This window comes from Erpetoichthys calabaricus, chromosome 10, assembly GCF_900747795.2.
Source record: "Erpetoichthys calabaricus chromosome 10, fErpCal1.3, whole genome shotgun sequence".
Classification (NCBI taxonomy): domain Eukaryota; kingdom Metazoa; phylum Chordata; class Cladistia; order Polypteriformes; family Polypteridae; genus Erpetoichthys; species Erpetoichthys calabaricus.
The window spans coordinates 95229715-95253441 of NC_041403.2; the positions used below are offsets into that span (position 1 = coordinate 95229715).

Here is a 23727-nt window from a genome sequence, read left to right on the forward strand (position 1 = left end):
CTGAACACCTCAGCCAGTTCTCATTTACTTTTGAATGAAAATACACAGATTACTTTTGAAGTACTTCAGAAAAATTTCTTTAGGTTACAGGGGAGTGAAAAATACAACACTAATGTCCATCCATCCATCCATTATCCAACCCACTATATCTTAACTACAGGGTCACGGGGGTCTGCTGGAGCCAATCCCAGCCAACATAGGGCGCAAGGCAGGATACAAATCCCGGGCAGGGTGCCAGCCCACCGCAGGGCACACACACACACCAAGCACACACTAGGGACAATCGCCAATGCACCTAACCTGCATGTCTTTGGACTGTGGGAGGAAATCAGAGCACCCGGAGAAAACCCACACAGACACGGGGACCTTTTATTGATGTTCAAAACTATATTTATTTATAAAAACTGAGTTCTGTGATACAAAGCCTTCACTTCTTATTACTGGGCGCCACTGGCTCAAGCCGGGACTCAATCCTGGCCGGGTCGCCACACCACGTCACGTACACGCCAGCCTTCACTCATCTTCACTTGATATTCATCGGTTAACTCGAGATACACATCGTTAGTACTTGGGAAGACTCGCACAAACAATCCCGGACCAGAATTCGAAGCGTGCCGTCGGTATGTTTACGGCGATTAATCCGTAATCTTTGTTTCCAACGAACACACAAAGCTGTGCTATATATTAGAATAAAGGAATCAATCAGTCGTTACCTTTTCTTAGAAACCACTTTCGGTTCAATGAATCACTCATTTTTAGCCGATATTAATGTACTGTAAGCGTAAGGAAATTCATTTTTGTATCTTTATTCAGGTACAGTTGACCCCGTGAACACTAGCCTTGGTAAATTTATTATTTAGGGAGGAGTTATTTTAATGTGTTTCCGGCAGCCCGGAGGCAGTAATTAAAACAGAAGGAAAGAAGCGAATGCAGCCGTGAGGGAGAGCACGGCATTCGCTTAACAGCATATGAAGTGAGAGGCAGCGGCAGACAGCGCGAGCGGACGACACGCGAGGATCGAGCGACGCCAGCCCTCCCGCCGTCCCACCCGTTTATCTCCAGTGCATCTGTCCAGCAGCCCTCCGAACACTCTGCACGCAGCACGGGAGCAGCTCCGGCTCGCCGAAGCGCACAATGGAAGCTTTCTGATCTGAACGTGAACACAGCTACACAACATCCCCTACCATGGCTGTGGACGGTAAGACGAATGCTTGGTGCAGTTGCGTGAACGAGACGACATTTGTGGGGGTCTCGATGCTTACGTCGAGGAGGCTGCGTGCTGGTGGTGATGCTGCCCGTGCTCTCCTCCAGCACAAATCATCTCGGACGTCCTGTTTAGAATTAAAACAAGCGCGAGAAGGTTTCCTTGAGATGGAGAAGCCTAAAGTAACGTCATTTGCGAACGGCTTTTCATGTTCTAATCAATGTGCCGATACCGTAGAGTCATTCTTTGTGACTTTTCATAAGGGTCATTATGAATATTGCCAACAGAATTTCTGACATATTCCTGAAAATAATCTATATAGAGTTTATAGATGTTGGAAGCTATTTGTTAATAGAAATACTGTTTTGTAGTTAATCGACTTTTATATACGGTGACTGTAACCGCGTTCGTGCGATATTTCTTAATATTTCATTATTGTCAAAGTGTGACCGTCTCTTCAAAGTCTTTTCACCGAAATCATGTTTTTTGAAGCTGTCCTGCTAAATGTCACATGGCTTAGTTCAGATTCTGTGTTCAGATATGTTTGAACATATGGCAGCGGGTTGGAAAATGGATGGATGGAAGTTTGCAGCATATTCGTAAAGAATTTCAATGGGGTGCATTTTGCTTTGGTATTTGGCAATTTATTTTTTGTTAAGGGATTGTTTTCATTTCTGAAGGCTCTTAATAGGGATGTTCTACTAAACCTGAAGAATTTTTGCTTCAGACTGATAAAGAGATTATGTTTATATTTCATTTAACTTTTTAAAGTTTTGCCATTGTACACGCATTTTGAAGGATGGACTTGTTTTTCTGAAGTCCTAAACAGCTCTTGGTAGAATTTCCATCTGATGTGCATTCACAGTTTCAGTAGGATTGAATTACTTTTTTTAAATAATCCAAAAAGGATGGAATATTTTATTTTTTTCTGTCATGCAGTAGTAATATTTATTTAACCTCAGTATGCACATGATAAAAGTGTTAATACATTTGTAACTGTTAAGAGTCTCTGGCACATTTACTGTTCCATTCTTATAACATATTCAAGAATCAGGTTAGTGTTTATCCAGCTGTGTGGCCAAATGTTGCATTTTGTTTTATATAGAATGGAACAATTGAGGTTCAAAAGCCTGTAAGCAAGCCATTTCAGCATTTGGTTCTCATGTGACTCGCACTTTGTACTCTGGATGAGCTCCACAGCTCCTGATTCTTCAGACACCATGCTGTTTATATCCTTCCTTCTACGCTAAGGTTCTTGAGCTGCTCTGTAAAATAGATGAGATTAGGTGCTATCTATCCCCCTCAGACAGTGGGGCAGTCATTAAAGTGATGGCCACTCAAGCACAATACATGCTGATTTGGACAGATTGAGGTAGCGAAGAAGGATGATGTGTGCCAACCAGCATGTGCTCATACAACAAACAATACGTCTGCTGGTGGATAAAGTCAGCAATGGAGGATATAGATTATGGGGTTTGCAAAAAAAGATGCAGTGTTTTGGCAAAATAAATGACCTTTTTTGTTTGTTGAAATTTGAATGAAAAAATTAAGATGGGTAAATATTAAGCACATTCATCTTTAGTTTGAAGCCATCACACTTGATCTATTGACATCGAAAGTTAATCTGGTGTGTAATTGTGGGCTCTAGGTACTGGTGAATCTGTAATATATCCATCCATCCATTTTCTAACCTACTTAATCCAGTTTAGACTTGCATTTTTGGAAAGACTAAACCTATGGTGTCTTTAGTATATTGGTTTCAGTTAAATCAGGTTTTGTATAAAAATAATTCAGACACAGCTTAGACTAATTCTTTTCAAAAAGGAGAATATTACCTAAAAGGTGAAATAATGTAGAGATAAAAAATAAGTAAAAAGGGGTGCATAAGACAAGTGTAGAAAAGCAAAACAGTTCTCAGATTGACACAATTACCTGAGCCATAAAGTGAATGGGCCCTGTCTGTGTGTCATTTTGGCATGGGACACCATTGGTGACATAGTCAAGACACTCTTTTAAAAGATGGAATGTCTCTGTCTCTTCTTGGACATCATAAACACTCTCGGCTAAATCTTCACACTGTATACCAATGCAGAAAAAAATGTCATTGTATTACTTGCCTTTTTGCAGAGATCCTCCTTAGCCAAATCCCCTTTTAAGGCATGCCTATGGCAACAGTGATAGTCTTTAGACATTCTGCTGAAAACTTAAAAAATTGGGGTAGGAGCAGCGTGCATTTTATATCATCAATTGCTTTCACTGACTTTTTAAATCAAGGTTTCTTCACTTGTTTGCAGTAAAAAGGAATCTGTTAAATGTAAAAAAAAACAAAAAAAACAAAAACTTTGTTTTTTCCGTAAGGTCCAGCTGTTATTTATGAATTTCAAGCAACTGTGATGACTAAGGAGCTTTCAAAACAAGGGGTTGCATAGATAGACATGTTTGGATGTCCGTCTGTAAGAAAGTCTTAGATGAATGCAAAAGTCAATAGATAGATAGAAAGGACACTAAAGATGGATAGATAATACATTTTTGTTTCAGTGACCCTTTTGAACTTGGAATTCAGCCCTACATTTTTCAGAGGTTAATGCAGTCATACATTAATTTTTTTTGGTACACTGTATTAATCCCCAACGGGAAATTGTGTTTTCACAATGTCTTTGGCGGTCAGAGCGCAGGGTCAGCCATTGTACAGTGCCCCAGAGCAATTTTCAGGTTAAGGGCTTTACACAAGGGCCAAACAAAGTAGAATACCTTCTGACAGTAACAGGATTTGAACCAGCAACCTTCCAGATACCAGCACTGATCCTTAGCCTCAGAGCCACCACTCCACATAAGCCACTTCTTCAAACCATTTTCATTTGTTTGGGTCCGTGTTACCCATTTCATGAATTCCTCTTGTTTTACTGGTATGCTGCATGTTCTTTACAGATATGTACACGGTACCATCAGAGTAGCAGAATGTATTTTTAGCAGTGTTTTGATCATATTTCTTAGATTCATTGCAGGCCAACTATGTACATCAAACACAATAATGGTTCATATTCTATTTATTTCTTTCGGTTAAATTTGAAATATTTTACATGCTTTATTCTGTGTGTTGTTAAGGTTAGAGTAAACAGAAAATATATTAAAAGCTTTACATTGGGGTATTACAGTTTTTAAAGAGCACACAAAAGAAGAAGAAATGTTGGGGTTCCAGTTGTGGGGAATCCCTATTTATCTGGTGAGATTGTGAAGGATGTACCTAAGCATACTGCTGGCAGTGACTTCTGCACTAGGCTGCAAGATAGCATGTGGTACGGAGCTGCTTTTGTCTAAAGACAAAAACAGAATTGTCTGATGAGACCCATACAAGGGGCGAGCTGGTTGGGGCCGTGACAGGTCAGAGTCCGAGCTCTACTTCTGGGTTGCCATCATACAGACTGTGAAGCCAGCAGACATATGTGTCCTCTTTCCAACATTCTCCACAACCTCCTCCTGTGTTCACTTATTTTCTGTAAACACACCAGAATGGATTCTTTCATGACAACATATAAGTTAAGACTGTATACATCCCCCATATAGATGTATAAATGCTCAGGAAACACGCTTACAAAAAATTTAGATTATTTTTTTTTGTTGTACAATATATTGCTGAATCTTATGTGGCATCTGCACATTATCAGTCAGAAGTATATTATCACTTTTTAGAAGTTAATCCAATGTTTTGCATAGTTTACATTTCAGTAGTTTTTTTTTTTTGAAGTTTATTGTCACGTGTTCTCAGTACAATGAAATTCCTACTTGCATGTCTCTCCAGAACAGTGACTATAATGCGTAAATACCAAACACACGCACACACACACACATTTGTGCCATCATAGCAACATGGCTGTGTAGTTACGCAGAGCTGTGATTCCTCTCATACTTTCTGTTCTTGTGGTGTATGCAGCAAATACAACTGGAATTAAGGGTACAGTAATCCCTCCTCCATCGCGGGGGTTGCGTTCCAGAGCCACCCGCGCAATAAGAAAATCCGCGAAGTAGAAACCATATGTTTATATGGTTATTTTTATATTGTCATGCTTGGGTCACAGATTTGTGCAGAAACACAGGAGGTTGTAGAGAGACAGGAACGTTATTCAAACACTGCAAACAAACATTTGTCTCTTTTTCAAAAGTTTAAACTGTGCTCTATGACAAGACAGAGATGACAGTTCTGTCTCACAATTAAAAGAATGCAAACATATCTTCCTCTTCAAAGGAGTGCGTGTCAGGAGCACGGAATGTCACATAGATAGAGAAAACAATCTCTAGCAAACAAATCAATAGGGCTGTTTGGCTTTTAAGTATGCGAAGCACCGCGGCACAAAGCTGTTGAAGGCGGCAGCTCACACCCCCTCCGTCAGGAGCAGGGAGAGAGAGAGAGAGAGAGAGAGAGAGAGAGAGAGACAGAGTTTGTTTTTCAGTCAAAAATCAATACGTGCCCTTCGAGCTTTTAAGTATGCGAAGCACTGTGCAGCATGTCGTTTCAGGAAGCAGCTGCAGAAAAGATAGCAACGTGAAGATAATCTTTCAGCATTTTTAGACGAGCGTCCGTATCGTCTAGGTGTGCGAACAGCCCCCCTGCTCAATCCCCCTACGTCAGGATCACAGATAGTCAGCGCAAGAGAGAGAGAAAAGTAAGCAATCTAGCTTCTCAGCCATCTGCCAATAGCGTCCCTTGTATGAAATCAACTGGGCAAACCAACTGAGGAAGCATGTACCAGAAATTAAAAGACCCATTGTCCGCAGAAATCCGCGAACCAGCAAAAAATCCGCGATATATATTTAAATATGCTTACATATAAAATCCGCGATGGAGTGAAGCCGCGAAAGGCGAAGCGCGATATAGCGAGGGATCACTGTAATCACAAACACCATTAATATTACTAAAGGAAATTTTAAAAGTAGATTGTTTTTGCAGCTTACAAGGTTGGATTTTTCTGAAGTCATGATTTTTAACTTATATGATATACAAGTCACTTTATTTGCTTATGTTAAGTATAAGCAATCTGTAAAGCAGTTTAAATATTCAGAGCGAAAAAATATAAACAATTATGGTGTCTGTTTATCAAATTTTGTTTAAATTTAAATACATAAGAGCAGCAAAGAGAAGGTCATTCAGTCCATACATCTATAAGTCCACATAAAAAAAAGTGGTAGGAGTGATCAGAGAGATAGAGAAAAAGGTAGAAAGATAAAGAAGATAAAGTCCTACTATGAGCTGCTGGAATGGCTGCCACTCACAGCGCCTAACTAACTAACTAGTACCATCCATTACGGCCATGGTAAGAGTCAGTTCTTACTTTTTGTATGTGGGCACAGACAAAATGATGCCAGTATCCGCAGTACGTCTTAGGCACCACCTTATTTTGTGTCCACGTGGACATTTCTACATTGACTGCACTTGTGCTACAAACAACATACATGGACACTTTTGAGCAGAAGCAGAAACGCGTACTGTATGTGCAAACTGTGTGTCAACCATCCATATTACTAAACGAGAATGGTAAACCGGATATGGACGCAGGGACCTGCTCGTGAACGCAAAAGATATAGTGCGCAAGTGCCACACAAAGCCCCCCCCCCCCCCAGAGTGAAACGGGAGAGACTACGCACGTGCGCAGGCGCCACACAAAGCCCCCCCCCCCCCCCCCCGCACCACAGCAAAACGGGAGAGACTACGAACTGTCAGAGTAGGAAACAAAGTAAAACGTCATAAAGAGGTTAAAGAACAGGGACAAACACATGGAGAGCAGGTTACAGAACAAAGCCCCCCTCCCCAGAGTAAAACGAGAGAGACTACGAACCGTCTGACATGCCGCAAACAGGATAAAGCGAGGTCAGAAATAAAACACAGAGTAGGAAACAAAGTAAAACTTTATAAAGGGATTAAAGAACGGGGACGAACACATGTAGAGCAGGTTACAGATGATGAAAACTGGAATGCAACAGCTTCAAAAAAACCTAGGCACGAAACACATGCACACCGAGATACAGAATATAAAGGCAGAAACAATGACAGTTAAACATCCACACCACACAGCGGAGGCGGACCCGGAAGGTGCAGGCACCTACATCGTGCATCGGAAGGCGCGGTAAAGTACAAAAGGCAAAGGTGCCTACACAACATGGTAAAAACTGACATTATACGGAAGGCGCAGGCGTCGCCGCCATATTGTGAGTGGCACTAATGCGTGGTGAAGGCGCAGGAGGAGACATAGTAAAACAAGAGGAGTCAACGCCCCGCCCCAGAGTGAAACGGGACACACTACGGAGTCCACAAAGGTTCATACATCAAACCCGAGATGGTACGGACACGCGTCTGAAACCGCGGAAGCAAAACTGTCTCGGCTCCAAAACCAAACAGCTCAACAACTAACACAGCTTCGACACCGAGCCCGCGTGGACAGATCTAATCAACGTGGACGCCTACAACGCACGTCTCAAACTGCGTAGGCAAAGCAGGCACGGATTCAACACGACACAGCTCGAGTGACTGAGATACAAACACGCGCCTGCCTAGATATAATTAATGAACGCAGGCGCCTACAACGTGCGTCTGAAATGCCAAAGACCAGGCAGGCACTGCTCCAAAAAGAAACAGCTCGACTAAACGAGATACGAAGTGAAACGGGAAGCACTACAGAGTCCGCAGTGCTCCACAATGCACCGCATAATAGTTCGGAAAGAGCTTCGTAGTAACAGTGGGGAGACCCAGAGTGACACGGGCGAACGCTCCGTATTAAACATACGTCATCGTCGCACGTCCAAACTATACAGCATGGGTGAATCACATTACAGTAATGAATTATTAACAGTACGATAAACATCACAGTATCGCAAACAAATGAAAGTTATTACTCGAAAAAGGGAAAATATATTCACCATGGACCAGGTGTCATTGAAACAAAAGCAGAATAAAGCGAGATCAGAAATGAAAAACAGAGTAGAAAGCAAAGTAAAACGTCATAAACAGGTTAAACGAGGGGGCCAAACACATGGACAGCAGGTTACAGATAATGAACACCGGAATTCAAAAGCTTCAAAAACAAAAGCTCGACTGACCGAGATACAAACTGAAACGGGAAACACTACGGGGTCCGCAGTAGTCAACAATGCACCGCATAATAGTGCGGACGGAGCTCCGTATTAACAGTGGGGGGCCCCAGAGTGACACGGGCGAACGCTCTGTATTAAACGTGCGTCATCCTCACACGTGCCTGCCCAGCGGACACGGGTTCAAAACGCCGGGGATAGGCGAGCGAAGCGAGCAGGGGGCAGAGCCCCCTTGTTTAAATATGAAAGGAAAGCCACTCGCTTTGTGTGTATGTTTGGGCGTGCATACTTCATGACTGTGCAAGTTTGTGAGAGCTCTTGTGCCGTGACACATTTTAATATAAACACCACAAGAGTAAACAATGAAAGAATAAATGTCATTCCTATGTTTAAAGATTCAGTACCTGTCATGCGATTCTACGCAATTTTTAATTCAGTCCAGAAATGTGGGATACTTGGCATTTCAGGGTAGGTCTGTGGGAGTCTAATTTCCTACTATGCTTGCACATTTTCAGTTGACTAAGTCAAAGCTTCTTTCTCCAGTCAATATGATGGTGCTGCAGATCTGTTTGGTAGTCCAGCTTCTCCTGTTTTTCTACAAAGTTCATTTAGTCTTTTTAAGAAGTATAATTTCCATATTTCTAGTCGGGGGTGTTTTACTTTAGACTTTTGCCTGTGGATGAATATGGTGGAGATATATATATTTTGGTTGATAGGGTCCATCTCATCAGAGCATTACTACATTTTTTTGAACCACAGTGCGACCTGACAGGAATAGTCCTTCATCCTGGAAACATGGCTTCCTGTTGTAGTTTCACAAATCAAATGGTACATCTTACTTGTTTTTCTGTTATATTTTACATTCACAAAAGTTTTCTAGTCATATTTACATGTAGAAGAAATGAATAAATTTGTTTTTTCAACTTTCTTTTGCAAATTATGTTTTTGATTAACAATTTTCTTTGGAGTATTTGCATTGGCATTTGTCCAGATATTCACAATTAGTTATTTGCAGTACAGACATAAGTGCAAAATGACTCTGAATGCTGAAATGGAGCAGCGGCTTCCGTATCATGTTCATTTTGTAGGTACATTAGTAAGTGGCAATTTTTTTAAAATGCAAAATAAGAGGAAAAAGCCTAGCTAAGTAAACAATTATATTAAATTGAAGTGAGACTGACCCAGTTATTTGTGAAACTGGTTGAAATAAAAACCTGCTGCCACAGTGGTACTCCAGGACTGAATGTGATGAGAATTTGCTCTAGATGGCTTTGGCCTCAGATTTGGTGTATTTTAACTTGGTTTTATGGTTTTCAGATTTCTGGTCTCACAGGGTTACATTTGTGTGTATTTTTATGAGTTAAACAGAAGCCACAAGATGTTTTTTTCATATCATGTAAAATCAGTGGTAGACATAAAAATCATAAAACATGTCTTGACATTTTATGAGTACTTTATAAAGATTTCAGTTGTGTGACTAAACTCATAAATTGTATGCTTAAATAGTCATTTTTATTTATGTCACATGGCAATCTCAAACCTACTTCTTTCAACTAAATGTCATTGGCTGCAGTGGGTACAAGGCAGTAACCATCACTGGATGGGGCACCAGTTCGTCGAAGGGCCCACTCATGTATACAATCACACACATGGGGCTAGTTTAGAAATGGGAAGTCAACCCACTGCTCGACAGTTTTGGGGATTTAGAAGTGAAATATCATTTTTATTCATTGGTTTTCCTTACACCATTATTCACTATTATTCACAATATTTTGCAATTATAAACATTGGTAACATTTGTCTGTTCCAGTGCAATAAACGCTGTAAGCTTCAATTTATGCTTAATGTGCACTATAAGCAGAAGTCTAAGTAGGTTCTGAAATGGTGGATAAAGCTGTCCTTATATACAGTATCTAAGTGTCCCAGTTCCCACTACTTTCTTTCCCTCTGTTTGCCAAATTAATGACTATTTTCTGTGTTTTGGGTATTTGGGGGTAGCAGAATATAGGTTTTTATGTTCCTTAAATAATCCTCCATAGTTGCCTTTTACAGGATAAAAGAGGGTTGGTGACTTTATTCTAACCCCAGGGCACAGGAGTCTGATTTCACACTACACATACATTATTTGTTGGTCACCAAGTATGTGGAAAGATCTTCCTACATTCTAAATACATGTAAGTCAAATTCATTGGAGGAGCCTAAGCTGCTCTACTTGGAGTGTCTATAGGAGCGGACCCAGGGACAAGCAGGCTTCGTACCTAGTGTTTCTGTGTTGACTGAAGTATGTTCTAAAGGCAACGTAAGCACACAAGGATTCGCTGATTGATGTACTTTATCTTGAAAACTGTGGAAAATATCTTAATTTAGAAGCATTAGCAGTGTCACAAAGGAAGTCATTTTGAGTACCATATTAATAAATTTACAATATACGTAGACTCTGTAAGATTAAAAGTAATCTCAGGTTCAGTATAAGTGTCCTTGGTTTAATGCCAGAGTTGCAGTAGCACAATTGCAAACGTACCAGAAGTTTACAATTTTGACACAATAAAAAAAAAAAAAGTCTCCAATTTGAGTCGAGAAAACGGCAGTTAAATGTCCAGTGTGCCAGCTGTCTTTGTTTACCTCCATGCTGATTAGCCAACGTGGTACAGTATCTGATAGAAAACAGTGGTCAGGATATGAGGCAGTGAATCTCGATGGGAGTCTCAAACATGGATCCTACAGGGACTGTTTTTATTCAGGTAAATTCTTTTTAGAAGTTGTTTTTCACTCTTAATGAAACGTGTCACTCCGGAAACTATTGAAGGTGTGACTTTTGCCTGTCTGTGAGTGTCAGAAAGATGCTTACTGCAGGCTTATCTTTCAGCACACAGAGGTTCACTCTTTGTACCTTTTTTGTTTGATTTTGTTTCACAGACATGTTCAGAGTCAGCACCTTTGATTGATTCTTTATTCATAACCATCTGGCAGTTACTCATGAGTTGCAACCAACGAAATGGCCAACAGTAAATTTGATAAGCTGGTACATTTGCTATTTGTTTTTGTACAAAAGTTATACATCAGAAATAAAATGTGTTGGGCATTGAGGGGATACTTGTCCACTCCAGTCCATGTCGTGCTTTCCCAGAAATGAAAGGTATACACTGGCAGGAGTTTCTGGCTGGATGGAAGAGGACCAGTAATAAAACATAATACTAAAAGCTGCAAGCAAGTTTCACTCAGAGGAAGAAATGAATCATTAATGTGTTGAAATAATTATGATACAGTATGTAAAAGTGTTTTTGGACAGCACAATGGCACAGTGGTTATCGCTGCTCACTCCTATCTCCACAGTCTTATGTTCTCTGGGTGTTCCCCTCAGGTCACAGAGATGTACAGGTTAGACTAATTTAAATGTGTGTGGTATCCTATACATTATACAATTTCATTCCATCTGTTCCACCTAGGTAATCTTAAAATTCTTGTCAGTTGAATTAAATTCTGTCAATTTTCAAACTGAAATTTGATTTATTATTGCTTCTGAACTGGAAAACATCTAATATATATACAAATAATAATTGGTACACCAAAGTATTGAAATATATTTACTGGTAAATGAAATGAGATTCCATTAGACTGATAATCTTGTTTTATTAACATGCAGGATTTGCATTATTGGATGTTTTCTTATATGCGGTACACATACAGTATCCTATTGTCGTTGTTATGTGTTTTTTAATGGATGTAGTTTCTGATTCTGCTGTACGCTTGGTGATATTTTTAGCATAAGGCTTAGGATTTATTTTCATACATAATGTAAGGTTTTAGTTTGGATATATGGCCTATGATTTTCCTTTTTCTAGTTTAGCTTTGTGTAAACATTGTTGAAATCAATGTTTCTTCAATTGTTGACTCAGATAATTTAATTAAAGATTGTTGTAATTATTTTTGTGCTTATACATTTGTTCATTAATTTGTAATAAACATGATAATGTTGATTTGAACAGACTATGTTTGTATAATTCAATACTTATTAAATATTGTGTCGCTAGTACAGTGATAAGGTCAACTATGTTCACGTATTGATTACAGTGAAAATCCAAGGCTAATATAAAGAAAATCTTTTAATATAGAATGTGTGGCACCCGGCTGGGGTTCATGCCCGGCCTCGATGCCCAGGAGGACTGGAGGAGGGCTTGTGCCTCCTCCAGAACACGAGGGGGCAACCGCCCTGGTTCTATTGGGGGCCAAGGGTACAGAGCTTGGAAGCTCAACCCTGTAGGGGCCCGTGGTCACCGTCAGGGGTCGCCCCGATGCCTTGGGAGCCCTGGACCTCAGCACTTCCGCCACACCCGGAAGTGCTGGGGGGAAGAGGATTGGGGACACCCGGAGGACTTCTGGGTACACAGTCAGAGCTTCTGCCACACAGGGGTGTGTCAATGGAGGCTCCTCGGGAAGCACCTGAAGTCCATCCGGGGGTGTATAAAAGGGGCCGCCTCCCTCCATTCAATGGCAAGAGTCGGGTGGAAGAGGATGAAGCTCGGTGGAGAGGAGTGGAGGCGGACCAGAGACTGAGAAGGCATTGTGTTGTGTGGCCAGGACTTAAGGGGTGATTGGTGCTGCGGCACTGGGTTTTGTGCACCTTGAACTTGTAAATATTGTATAATAAACGTGTGTGTGGTGAAACCATCATGTCTACCTGTCTGTGTCCGGGCTGTTCCCCACAAATGGTACATCTTTATCAGCACAAGTATTTCATTAACACTGTAGTTAGTCTGAAAAGCTTTTGATTCTGTCTGAATCTCTGAAAATGAAGCAGCACATAGTAGTAGATAATCAGAGTTGAAAATAACACACGGTTTATGGGAGAATGCAAAATGAATGCGCCTAATTAAGTATATAGCACTTTTATGTGAGAAAACGTTCATTCTCTGATGAACAAGGATGTAAACAGGTTTGTAACAGCACAGCGACATGGTGCTCAGAACTGCTGTCTTACAACTCCAGCAAACGGGGGTTTAAATCTTTGCTTGGTCACTACCTGTGTAGAGTCTGCACCTCATCCCTGGGTCTATGCAGTTTTTTGCTCTTTCTTTCAATATATGCTGCTTTTCCTCCCACAATGTATAGACCTACATGTTAGGTTATTTTCAGCTCTGATTTGGCCTGGTATTTTGAGGAGAGGATGCCCAACATGACACCCAGTGAACCTTCAAATACAGCTTAAAGAAAGTTAATCACAGCATTAAGCAATGTATTATACATGTCTGACAACTACAGGAATGCCTTCTAACTAACACTGCCCCAAGCTTAGTTAAAGTGGGACATTATAAAGAGGCCAACAAAATTCTGACATTTAAAAACTGAAAACCAGAAAGAAATGTTTTCAAAAGAGCCGTAGAAGAAGACAAGTGTGTTCACTTAATTCAGAAAAGGTAAAGGCCATGGGGATCAAAGACAAACATTAATTCAAACTAGAACACAACGATAGCAGTCTTCCACTGTCCTGATGCTGGTCAGAATACAAAGTCCAGGGTTAGACTCACATGCATCTCATCTCGTAAATATATTCATGTGTTTTCCAAAAATTTAATTTCTGTGGACGTAACATGTTTTATAGGTTCACTATTGTCATGTGTACAGATTGTTACTTGTATGAGCAAATCAGCATGCAACACATAGTGGTATGACTAACGGAAGACACACATCAGGTTTTCTAGATGGTTGATATCATAAGCTACATTTGTAAATTTTGCCAGTAATAGAAAACCAAGTGAAGACCGAGGTAGATATTATTGATTTGAGCAGCCTACCACTGTCTGTCATTCATTAATGGCCTTGAACATATGTCCAGTAGCCTTGATGAATTCACTTTTAAAGTTAAACACAAATTAAAACTTAAGCATACAAATAGCCCCCAACTCAATTCCCCTACTGTGATTTTTGAATTGGATTTAGCAGGTTACATGCCTTTACAGATAGTCTGCCTGCACTTCCTGAATGGCTTCTAGCTAATTGACATGATGGATATTAAGCTAAAGGAAGTGGGAGTTCAGGGTGCAAAATTGGTTCAGACACTGGAAGCAGAGGGTTACAGTGGGTTATAGTGTGAGGAACCTCATCAGAATTTGGTGATATTAAGAGTGGTGTCCCACTGGGGATCAGTGCTGGGTTCACTGCTATTTTTAATACATATATAAATAATTTGGATAGGAATATAAGTATCAAACTGGTTAAGTTTGCAGATGATACCAAGCTAAGTGGATTGGCATCTAATCTAGATTCCGTTGAATCATTACAGAGGGATTTGGACATCATACAGGCTTGGGCAGATTTGTGGCAGATGAAATTTGATGTAAGTAAATGTAAAGTATTACTCATAAGAAGTAAAAATGTTAGGTTTGAATCAACAATGGTAGGTCTGAAAATCTAAAGTACGCCTTATGAGAAGGATTAAGGAATTGTAATGGAGTCATCACTTATAACCTCTAGACAGTGTACAGAAGCCATTAAGGAGGGTAACAGAATGTTAGGTTATATAGTACCCTGATGTGTAGATTACAAGTCCAAGGAGTTTATGCTCAAGCTTTATAACACACCGGTGAGGCCTCATCTGGAGTACTTTGTGCAGTTTTGGTCTGCAGGCTATACAAAAGATTTTTTTTATTTACTTATTAATTTTATTGTAATCATTCCATACATATAGATTAATTTATAACAAAAAAGAATTGAAGACAAATCAGACCCCACCCTTGAGAAGGAGAGCTTAGCCAAAGGAGAATTGCTTAAGGCTTTTTAATAGGGCAAAAATAAACAAAAGAAAGGAAGAAATATATATAGGTAAATAAAAAAATGGAAAAGGGAAATGCGGTAATAATTATTTCTCTTATTCTAAAATATTATTGATCCTGCCAGGTTTTGAAAAAATTCTGTACGGATCCTCTAACTGAGAATTTGATTTTTTCCAGTTTCAAATAATATAAAACAAAAGATTAAGCAGCGATGGAAAAAGTCCAGTGAAGAGCGGACTAGGCTGGTTCTACGGCTACAGGAGATGAGTTATGAGGAAAGATTAAAAGACCTGAGCCTTTTCAATTTAAGCAAAAGTAGATTAAGAGGTAACATGATTAAGCTCTCTAAAATTATATAGGGAATTAGTAAACTGTATTAATAATGTTACTTTAAAATGAGTCCAACAAGAACATGGGGACACAGTTGGAAACTTTTTAAGGGTAAATTTCACACAAACATTAGGATGTTTTTCTTCCCACAGAGAAACAGACACATGCAATAAGTATCCAAGTAGTGTGGTAGGCAGTTGGACTTTTGCGACCTTCAAAACTCAACTTAATGTTATTTTGCAAGAATTAAGTGGATAGGTCTGATGAACTTTGTAGGGCTGAGTGGCCTGTTCTTGTCTAGATAGTTCTATTATTTTAATTTGGTTTCTAATTATGATACTGGGTTGCAGCCTTCCAATAAGTGATCTAGAGACCCTCAGTCTGGATTGAGCTGTTCAATATAATTGTATTGCTTTATAGCTTATTGACAAATGTCTTAAGTACTTTGAATGTTGCTTTACAGATTTTCTATCTGGTTAGTTTTGTTTTCCTTGTCAGAATTTTTTTTTCATTCAGTTACTGTGTAAATTCATAACCAGAGAGTAAGAAATATGTGCCAGCTCTTTTCCAAACGTTATAAATCAGGTGGCATTTCTATTTATTGAAGACCAGGGGGTCTTTCTTTAATTTATAGTTTAAAGCTTGGCTAAAAGATTCTTTTATTTTTCACTCTGACTTTCTTTCATTTTGGTTTATCTTATGGTCTATATTCTTTTTTAATTTTATCGAGCTACCTTGTATCTTTAAGCCAAAATATAGAAGACAGCAAGATTGGCACTGAAAATGTTGGATTGTGATTTAATCTTTCTGCTTATTGTGTAATGATGTTTAGATTTATAGTGATAACCATAGGTGAAGTTGAGATTCTGTAATATGTGACCTGAGATGATATTTAACTACATAATCCTCCTAGTGTAGAAATAGATAGTGGTCTGTAGATCTGTGTACTCTTGATAATATTTAATTAGTAGTCTTTTCACATCCTTCCCTTGTCCTCTCACTTCTCCTTCAAGGTCTCTTCTCACATTTTCCCATTTTGAAAACTTGATGTTAGCTGAGAAATAAGGCTTTGTGTGAATGACGTCTAACACTGTTTATTGGCAATTCATGGTCATAGTGGCAATCACTAATGAGAGCAATCAGATAAGCTGCCCAGAGTGGTTTTATAAGGAGCATTTTTCTTTTGTTGGACAGTAAATTACATTCTATCCCTTGAATTCATTTTAATTTTCTTCCATTGAAGTTTGCATATTTTTATATTCATTAATATCAGAAATAATTTATTCTGCAACCCCTTCATTTGGAAGGGATTTACCATACTAAACTCAATTAACCTTTACCATTATGCTGTACATAGCATAGGTGCTAATTTTAGTGAAATTATATGGTTACAATTGTAAGTGCAATAGATGTTCTCTAAAGGCGTTGTTTGATATTTTCAAATGAACTGAATCTAAAAAGTCTACGTTTACTTGCTTTGCTGTGTCATATGCTTATTTAACTAACCATAGGATAAATGAAGATGCTTAAGGAGATGGCCAGGGAGACAGCCCCTGATAAATTCCAGGTAGATGTGGATGGCCATCCAGGTACATGTGCTGGGATCTTGCAGCGTTTAGCAGTTAGCAAGCAATCATTATATAGTCGGGGTAATAAATTACAAATATGACTCAAAGGTGCAGTGTGCCCAGTGCCCAAAAGCACTTCTCTCCACCAATGTAGCAGAAGAAGAAGTCTAGATATAGATCATAGAGCAGGCTATACATGACTGCTGCTGCGAGGCGTGTATGGGTCTTGTAACAAAGGTCTGCTTGTATGCACTTTTTCTGGACTGCTGAGAATGATAGGTCAGACAGGGAAAGTTGCCGTTTAAGCAAGATTGCACTGGACATATTGATGTCAGTTGTTTTTTGTTAGGAAGATTTACTGTATAATAACTGATAGCAGTTTACAATAATTAAGATTATTACTGATATTCTTAACCAATACAGTATAATGATGCCTTTGCTGTAAGCCACAAAAGCAAGAATGCTAACTGAACGTATTTTATTTTGCTGGGTGAAATGCCGGCTGTGTGATTTTTTTAATTTTTTTTTTTTTCATAATGAATGCCAGTGACAACAAAGTTGAAATATGCAACACTTGTTCTGTAATTGTTTAGTAATTAATACAACACATTCAATTACCAAAAAGACAAGTACATACCTGAAAAGTAAAAGAAAAAATACAATATTGTCTGCAGAGCAGCTTACTCTGCTCCTCTGTTGCTTAAGCTGGAATTTTGAGACATTCAGTCCCAGACAACCTGAAATCAAATCCATTACTCCAATATTCAATGGGCAAAAGTTTATTTTACTTCTTAGGATTGTTCGTAAAAATCACACTATTTGGGAAAGATAGAAATGTTTAAGGAAAGAAAAATGTTTATTTCATTTAATTAAATTGTGCTTATATAAGTCATCAGCTCATAAATAATCTTGCTGAAATTTGTGTATAAATAAGTATAATACGAAAGAAAAAATATACATGTATATCTGTGTTGGACCAACTATTGATATTGGCCCAGAAATTGTGTATTTACAGTTGTGCTTGAAAGTTTGTGAACCCTTTAGAATTTTCTATATTTCTGCATAAATATGACCTAAAACATCATCAGATTTTCACTCAAGTCCTAAAAGTAGATAAAGAGAAACCAGTTAAACAAATGAGACAAAAATATTATATCCATCCATCCATTTTCCAACCTGCTGAATCCGAACACAGGGTCACGGGGGTCTGCTGGAGCCAATCCCAGCCAACACAGGGAACAAGGCAGGAACCAATCCCGGGCAGGGTGTCAACCCACCGCAGCAAAAATATTATATTTGGCCATTTATTTATTGAGGAAAATGATCAAATATTACATATTTGTGCGTGGCAAAAGTATGTGAACCTCTAGGATTAACAGTTAGTTTGAAGGTGACATTAGAGTCAGGTGTTTCCAATCAATGGGATGACAATCAGGTGTGAGTGGGCACCCTGTTGTATTTAAAGATCAGGGATCTATCAAAGTCTGCTCTTCATAACACATGTTTGTGGAAGTGTATCATGGCACGAACAAAGGAGATTTCTGAGGATCTCAGAAAAAGAGTTGTTGATGCTCATCAGGCTGGAAAAGGTTACAAAACCATCTCTAAAGAGTTTGGACTCCACCAATCCACAGTCAGACAGATTGTGTACAAATGGAGGAAATTCAAGACCATTGTTACCCTCCCCAGGAGTGGTCGACCAACAAAGATCATTCCAAGAGCAAGGCATGTAATAGTCGGCGAGGTCACAAAGGACCCCAGGGTAACTTCTAAGCAACTGAAGACCTCTCTCACATTGGCTAATATTCATGTTCATGTTCATGAGTCCACCATCAGGAGAACACTGAACAACAATGGTGTACATGGCAGGGTTACAAGGAGAAAGCCACTGCTCACCAAAAAAAACATTGCTGCTCATCTGCAGTTTGCTAACAATCACGTGGACAAACCAGAAGGCTATTGGAAGAATGTTTTGTGGACGGATGAGACCAAAATAGAACTTTTTGGTTTAAATGAAAAGCGTTATATTTGGAGAAAGGAAAGCACTGCATTCCAGCATAAGAACCTTATCCCATCTGTGAAACATGATGGTGGTAGTATCATGGTTTGGGCCTGTTTTGCTGCATCTGGGCCAGGACAGCTTGCCTTCATTGATGGAACAATGAATTCTGAATTATATCAGAGAATTCTAAAGGAAAATGTCAGGACATCTGTCCATGAACTGAATCTCAAGAGAAGGTGGGTCATGCAGCAAGACAACGACCCTAAGCACAGAAGTCGTTCTACCAAAGAATGGTTAAAGAAGAATAAAGTTAATATTTTGGAACGGCCAAGTCAAAGTCCTGACCTTAATCCAATCGAAATGTTGTGGAAGGACCTGAAGCGAGCAGTTAATGTGAGGAAACCCACCAACATCCCAGAGTTGAAGCTGTTCTGTACGGAGGAATGGGCTAAAATTCCTCCAAGCCGGTGTGCAGGACTGATCAACAGTTACCGGAAACGTTTAGTTGCAGTTATTGCTGCAAAGTGGGGGACACACCAGATACTGAAAGCAAAGGTTCACATACTTTTGCCACTCACAAATATGTAACATTCGAACATTTTCCTTAATAAATAAATGACCAAGTATAATATTTTTGTCTCATTTGTTTAACTGGTTTCTCTTTATCTACTTTGAGGACTTGAGTGAAAATCTGATGATGTTTTAGGTCATATTTATGCAGAAATATAGAAAATTCTAAAGGGTTCACAAACTTTCAAGCACAACTGTATATCCCCTAGTGACATCTAAATTAGCAGCTTATTGTACTGTGTATATTTTATAATATTACTACTCCTACAGTGATGATGACTAATGACTAATAATACTACTACTACTGCTGTACCTTTGTATTTCTATTTAGATTATGAGCAAGTCTCTCAAGGGTGAAGTGCTCCAGCTGTGAAAATGTATACACTGAGTAGCCATTTTTTTGTTACTCTTGCTGTTTTTGTGTTAGTGACTGCTCAGTTAGTAACTACTTCATAGTTGAAGACAATTAATAAAGTTTGAAGCAAGTTGGCATGTACTCTTTGTGTGCATGTGTGCATTTCAGAGGGAGGCTGGGTAAGACTAACATTTTTAAATGACTTCCAGGCATTCTGTGATTACAGAAGCCATATGCATAGCATGAATCTACAGCATCAGGTACAGAAAAACTATGCTGATGTTTTCATATACAACAAAGTAAATGTGATTTGAAAAACAAACTACCACCAGAAAAGGATCCTGCCAGTTTAGATTATATGATCAAATGCAGTACTTTCTGGGTATTGATATGCCCAGTTCAGAGTAACTGAAAAGCTGCAGTAAGTCAACTAACAGACCTCCAGTGCCGAAGATGGCACTTTAGTATATCTTGACTTATTGTGGATGAGTTATGGTGGCAAAACATAGAACTGTGGTTTAAGGTCAGCAAAAAAGTAGATGTTCTAGTTGTAGTAAGTTATGGAATGCATGTGCCGAACACTGGAAGATTATAAAAAAATACAGTAATGCATTATGTAATTCATGCTCATAGGGGAACCATAATACTGTATGGTTAAAACCTTTTGCATTCCTGGACAGTTGTGCTCAGTGCCAACAATACAGTCTGGTAGTGGCAGTGCAGTGGCGTGTGGTATGTTTTCTGAACATGCACTGGATCCCATTAGATGAACTGAACAATGTCTGAAAACCACAGGATATGTGAACATTCTTGCTAATTAGGGTCATCCTTAGTGCACCATATTCAAATGGGCTTTCCCGGCAACATAATGCTCCAAAAGGCCAGACAAGCCTTAAAATATTTTTAGGAGCATGATAGAGAATTAAAATTGATGTAGTGGCTTCCTTGGGCTTCTCAATTTCTGAACCTATAAATCATTAGATTGAGAGCAGTTCAGGTGATCATGAATAGTTTAAGAAGCAAATACTGAAAACTGCATAAATGTTAATTCATCTAAAGAGAGGAGAGACAGTTAGGGTGGAGGTTGAAGATGAATTTGTGGACCATATGGAGAATCTGCGGGGAATACAGTTGTGTCAGGGCAGGAGTTTCAAACATAGAATAAAAACTAGTAAAGACAGTCATTTATTAAGAACTTAACATAATGTTTGCCTGCTTATGACTTCTATGTCAGGAGATACTTCAAAAGAAATGTAAAAATGAAAACATAAAATGCTGATTGTTCATCCTTTCATCTATTTTCTGAACCTCCACATTGGATTGGTGATTCTGATTTTTAGTAAACAGTGTGAAGGATATGACCACAGTGGAATGAGTTAACTTTGGAGTAGCATTTATTTAGAGTAGGAATCAAAACTTGCAAAGATCAGCACACAAAGTTAGACTCCAAGTCCTCAGGCATATTGTAACCATGTTAGGGAAGTAAAACATTTATATCCAAAAAAGTTTTATTTTATGAAACATCGATACATGAGTATGGAAATAAAAATTTAGTGAAAGTTAAAATCAGGCTAAAGAGCAACATAATATTTTGCCCCTTGAGCCCATTTTAAATTGATACTGCCAGCTAAAGCCTTGTGTGGCCTGCAAATACTGTAAATAAACAAGTGAATTCCGTGCCTCACTTTATTAAGGACTTCTTAATATCCATTCATCTGTCCATTTTTTTGAACCCGCAGTTGTGGTGAAGGAACATGGGACAGGGTAACAGTTTGCCACAGATCATTCACATAAAGGCAACAGCCTCAAGAACCCCAAGAAAACCAAAGGGGCAACAGAAAAGATATGCAAACACCATGTTGACTTTAATCTGGCTGGCAAGAAACCCAGAACTCTACATTATTATGACATTCTTTTTTAATTGTAAATCAGTTTAAGTTGTGAGCTTGTCAAAATGCCAGCTTTTAAATAAAATGAATATTTTAGTTGTACATTGTATGTATTTTGTAGAGAACTTTCATTCTAATCCAGGCTTGTTTGAGGCCTTTAGTTTTGTGTTTACTAAATATATTGGGAAAAAATACAATTAGTGATCACATTCAGAAATTATTCATTTGAAAACAAAAACTGTGGTATTTAATTAAACAATAAATTGAGATACTGTTAAAACCAGTACATTTTCAGAAATTTAGTGTTGTTGATGCTGTTGTAAAACAGGTCTTGATATTTGTTTTATCTGCACAAAAACAGAAGAATAGAAATCTTTCTGTTCATTTTGAAAGAGATAAGAAAGTCCAGTTAAGAAAAGTTTACAGACACTTTTTACCATTTCCTCTTTATTTCTTTTCAACAAGCAATGGTGTTGCACACTAAAGAGTTTAAAGTAATTAATTAAATCAAACAACAGATTGTCCATGCAGCAGCTGTAAAAGAAGTCACCATTATGTTGTCTTGGGACATATTTAATTGGAATTTTGTGCCTTGGAGCAAAACAAAATGTTAAAACAATGTTAAAACGAAAGCTATACTCTTCAGATGTACTGAGTTATACATACATTTATTCTTAACCAAGTAAGTATTCAGGCCTTTGTAAAGGGTATTTTGGCAAACAGTACAACTTTTGTGAAATGACTGGCAGATTTGTACATTCAGACAGGGCTGTATTGGCCCACTCTTAAGCAGATTGCTCAAGACTCTTCAAATTGGCCCTTGATGAAGAGTTTTTATCTGCTGCCACGATTAGACTTTTAGTGGCCCATTTCAGTACACTGGCAGTTTTGTCTCTAAGACACGCCAGTGAGCCTCTGGCTGTAGGATTTTTTGGTTGTTGGTCTGTGGAAAACTGAATTTTTGGTCTGAGGTGTCTTGCATATTTAATTTCTAGATTTTTGTATACGTTTTGTATTCTTTTGTTCTTCACAAGTCTTCCAGGCTCAGCAACACATGTAATGTTCTCAAGATAGTATACAGTGATATGTGCTAATAACGAAATATCAATGTGTGTCTAATGTGCCATGTGTTCTTCTAGAAATTACCACATCTTCTACAAAATTACAGCAGAGACATGATGTGTGAATTTTTTCAGCAGTGGTTTATGTTTTGCACCCTTCCAATGAAGTAGTTGTGATTCTACACCATTTCTGTATGCCAGCTCTGGATGACTCATTGCTGTAGAATTTCCAAAGGTCTCTTAATGTCCTGCCTGACTTCAGATATTGAGATTTGGATCTGCTTAACAGATTTCCTTTTCATTATGATGGACTTCAGTGCTTTTTCATTGTTTATTTTTTTTTTAATTTTATTGAATTTATTAAACGCATATAACATTCCATACAATCAAGTGGAGCTTAACAAAACTAAAATAAAATCAAATCAACCCCAACCCATGGGAAAAAGAGGAAGGCCAACAACCAGAGCAAAACTGTTAAGAGTAATAAAAGGAGAAAGGAGTCTTTTCCCCCACCAATGTAAATGCTTATTGTAAAATATTATTGATTAGGTCCTGTCAGGTTTTAAAAATGTTTTTGAACAGGTCCTCTAAGTGAGAATTAGATTTTTTCCAATTTCAAATAGTATATAACAATAGTTACCCACTGACTTAAAAGAGGTGGCTTAGGATTCTTCCAGTTGAGCAAGACAAGTCTATGTGTTAGTGTAGTAAATGCAATTACAGTTTGCTTGTCCTTCTCCACTTTAAGCCCATCTGAAGTACACCAAACACAGCTGTTAGTGGATTAGGAGGGATTGTGACACCAAGGCTGTCTGATAGGCATTTAAAAATCTTTGTCCAAAATGATGTTAATTTGGGACATTGCCAAAACATGTGGCCCAGTGAAGCTGAAACTTGA

At 38.6% G+C, this 23727-nt stretch overlaps 1 protein-coding gene across 1 annotated transcript in view; it reads left to right on the plus strand.

Moving 5' to 3' along the window:
- Nucleotides 1-761: 761 nt before the first annotated feature.
- The window catches only part of LOC114659257 (sterile alpha motif domain-containing protein 10-like), a 232291-nt gene continuing 209325 nt past the window's right edge, over nt 762-23727 (plus strand). The window contains exon 1 of the mRNA XM_028811643.2: nt 762-1198. Coding sequence (XP_028667476.1) covers nt 1186-1198 — 13 coding nt within the window. The 5' untranslated portion in view covers nt 762-1185. The remainder of the gene's footprint in view (nt 1199-23727) is intronic.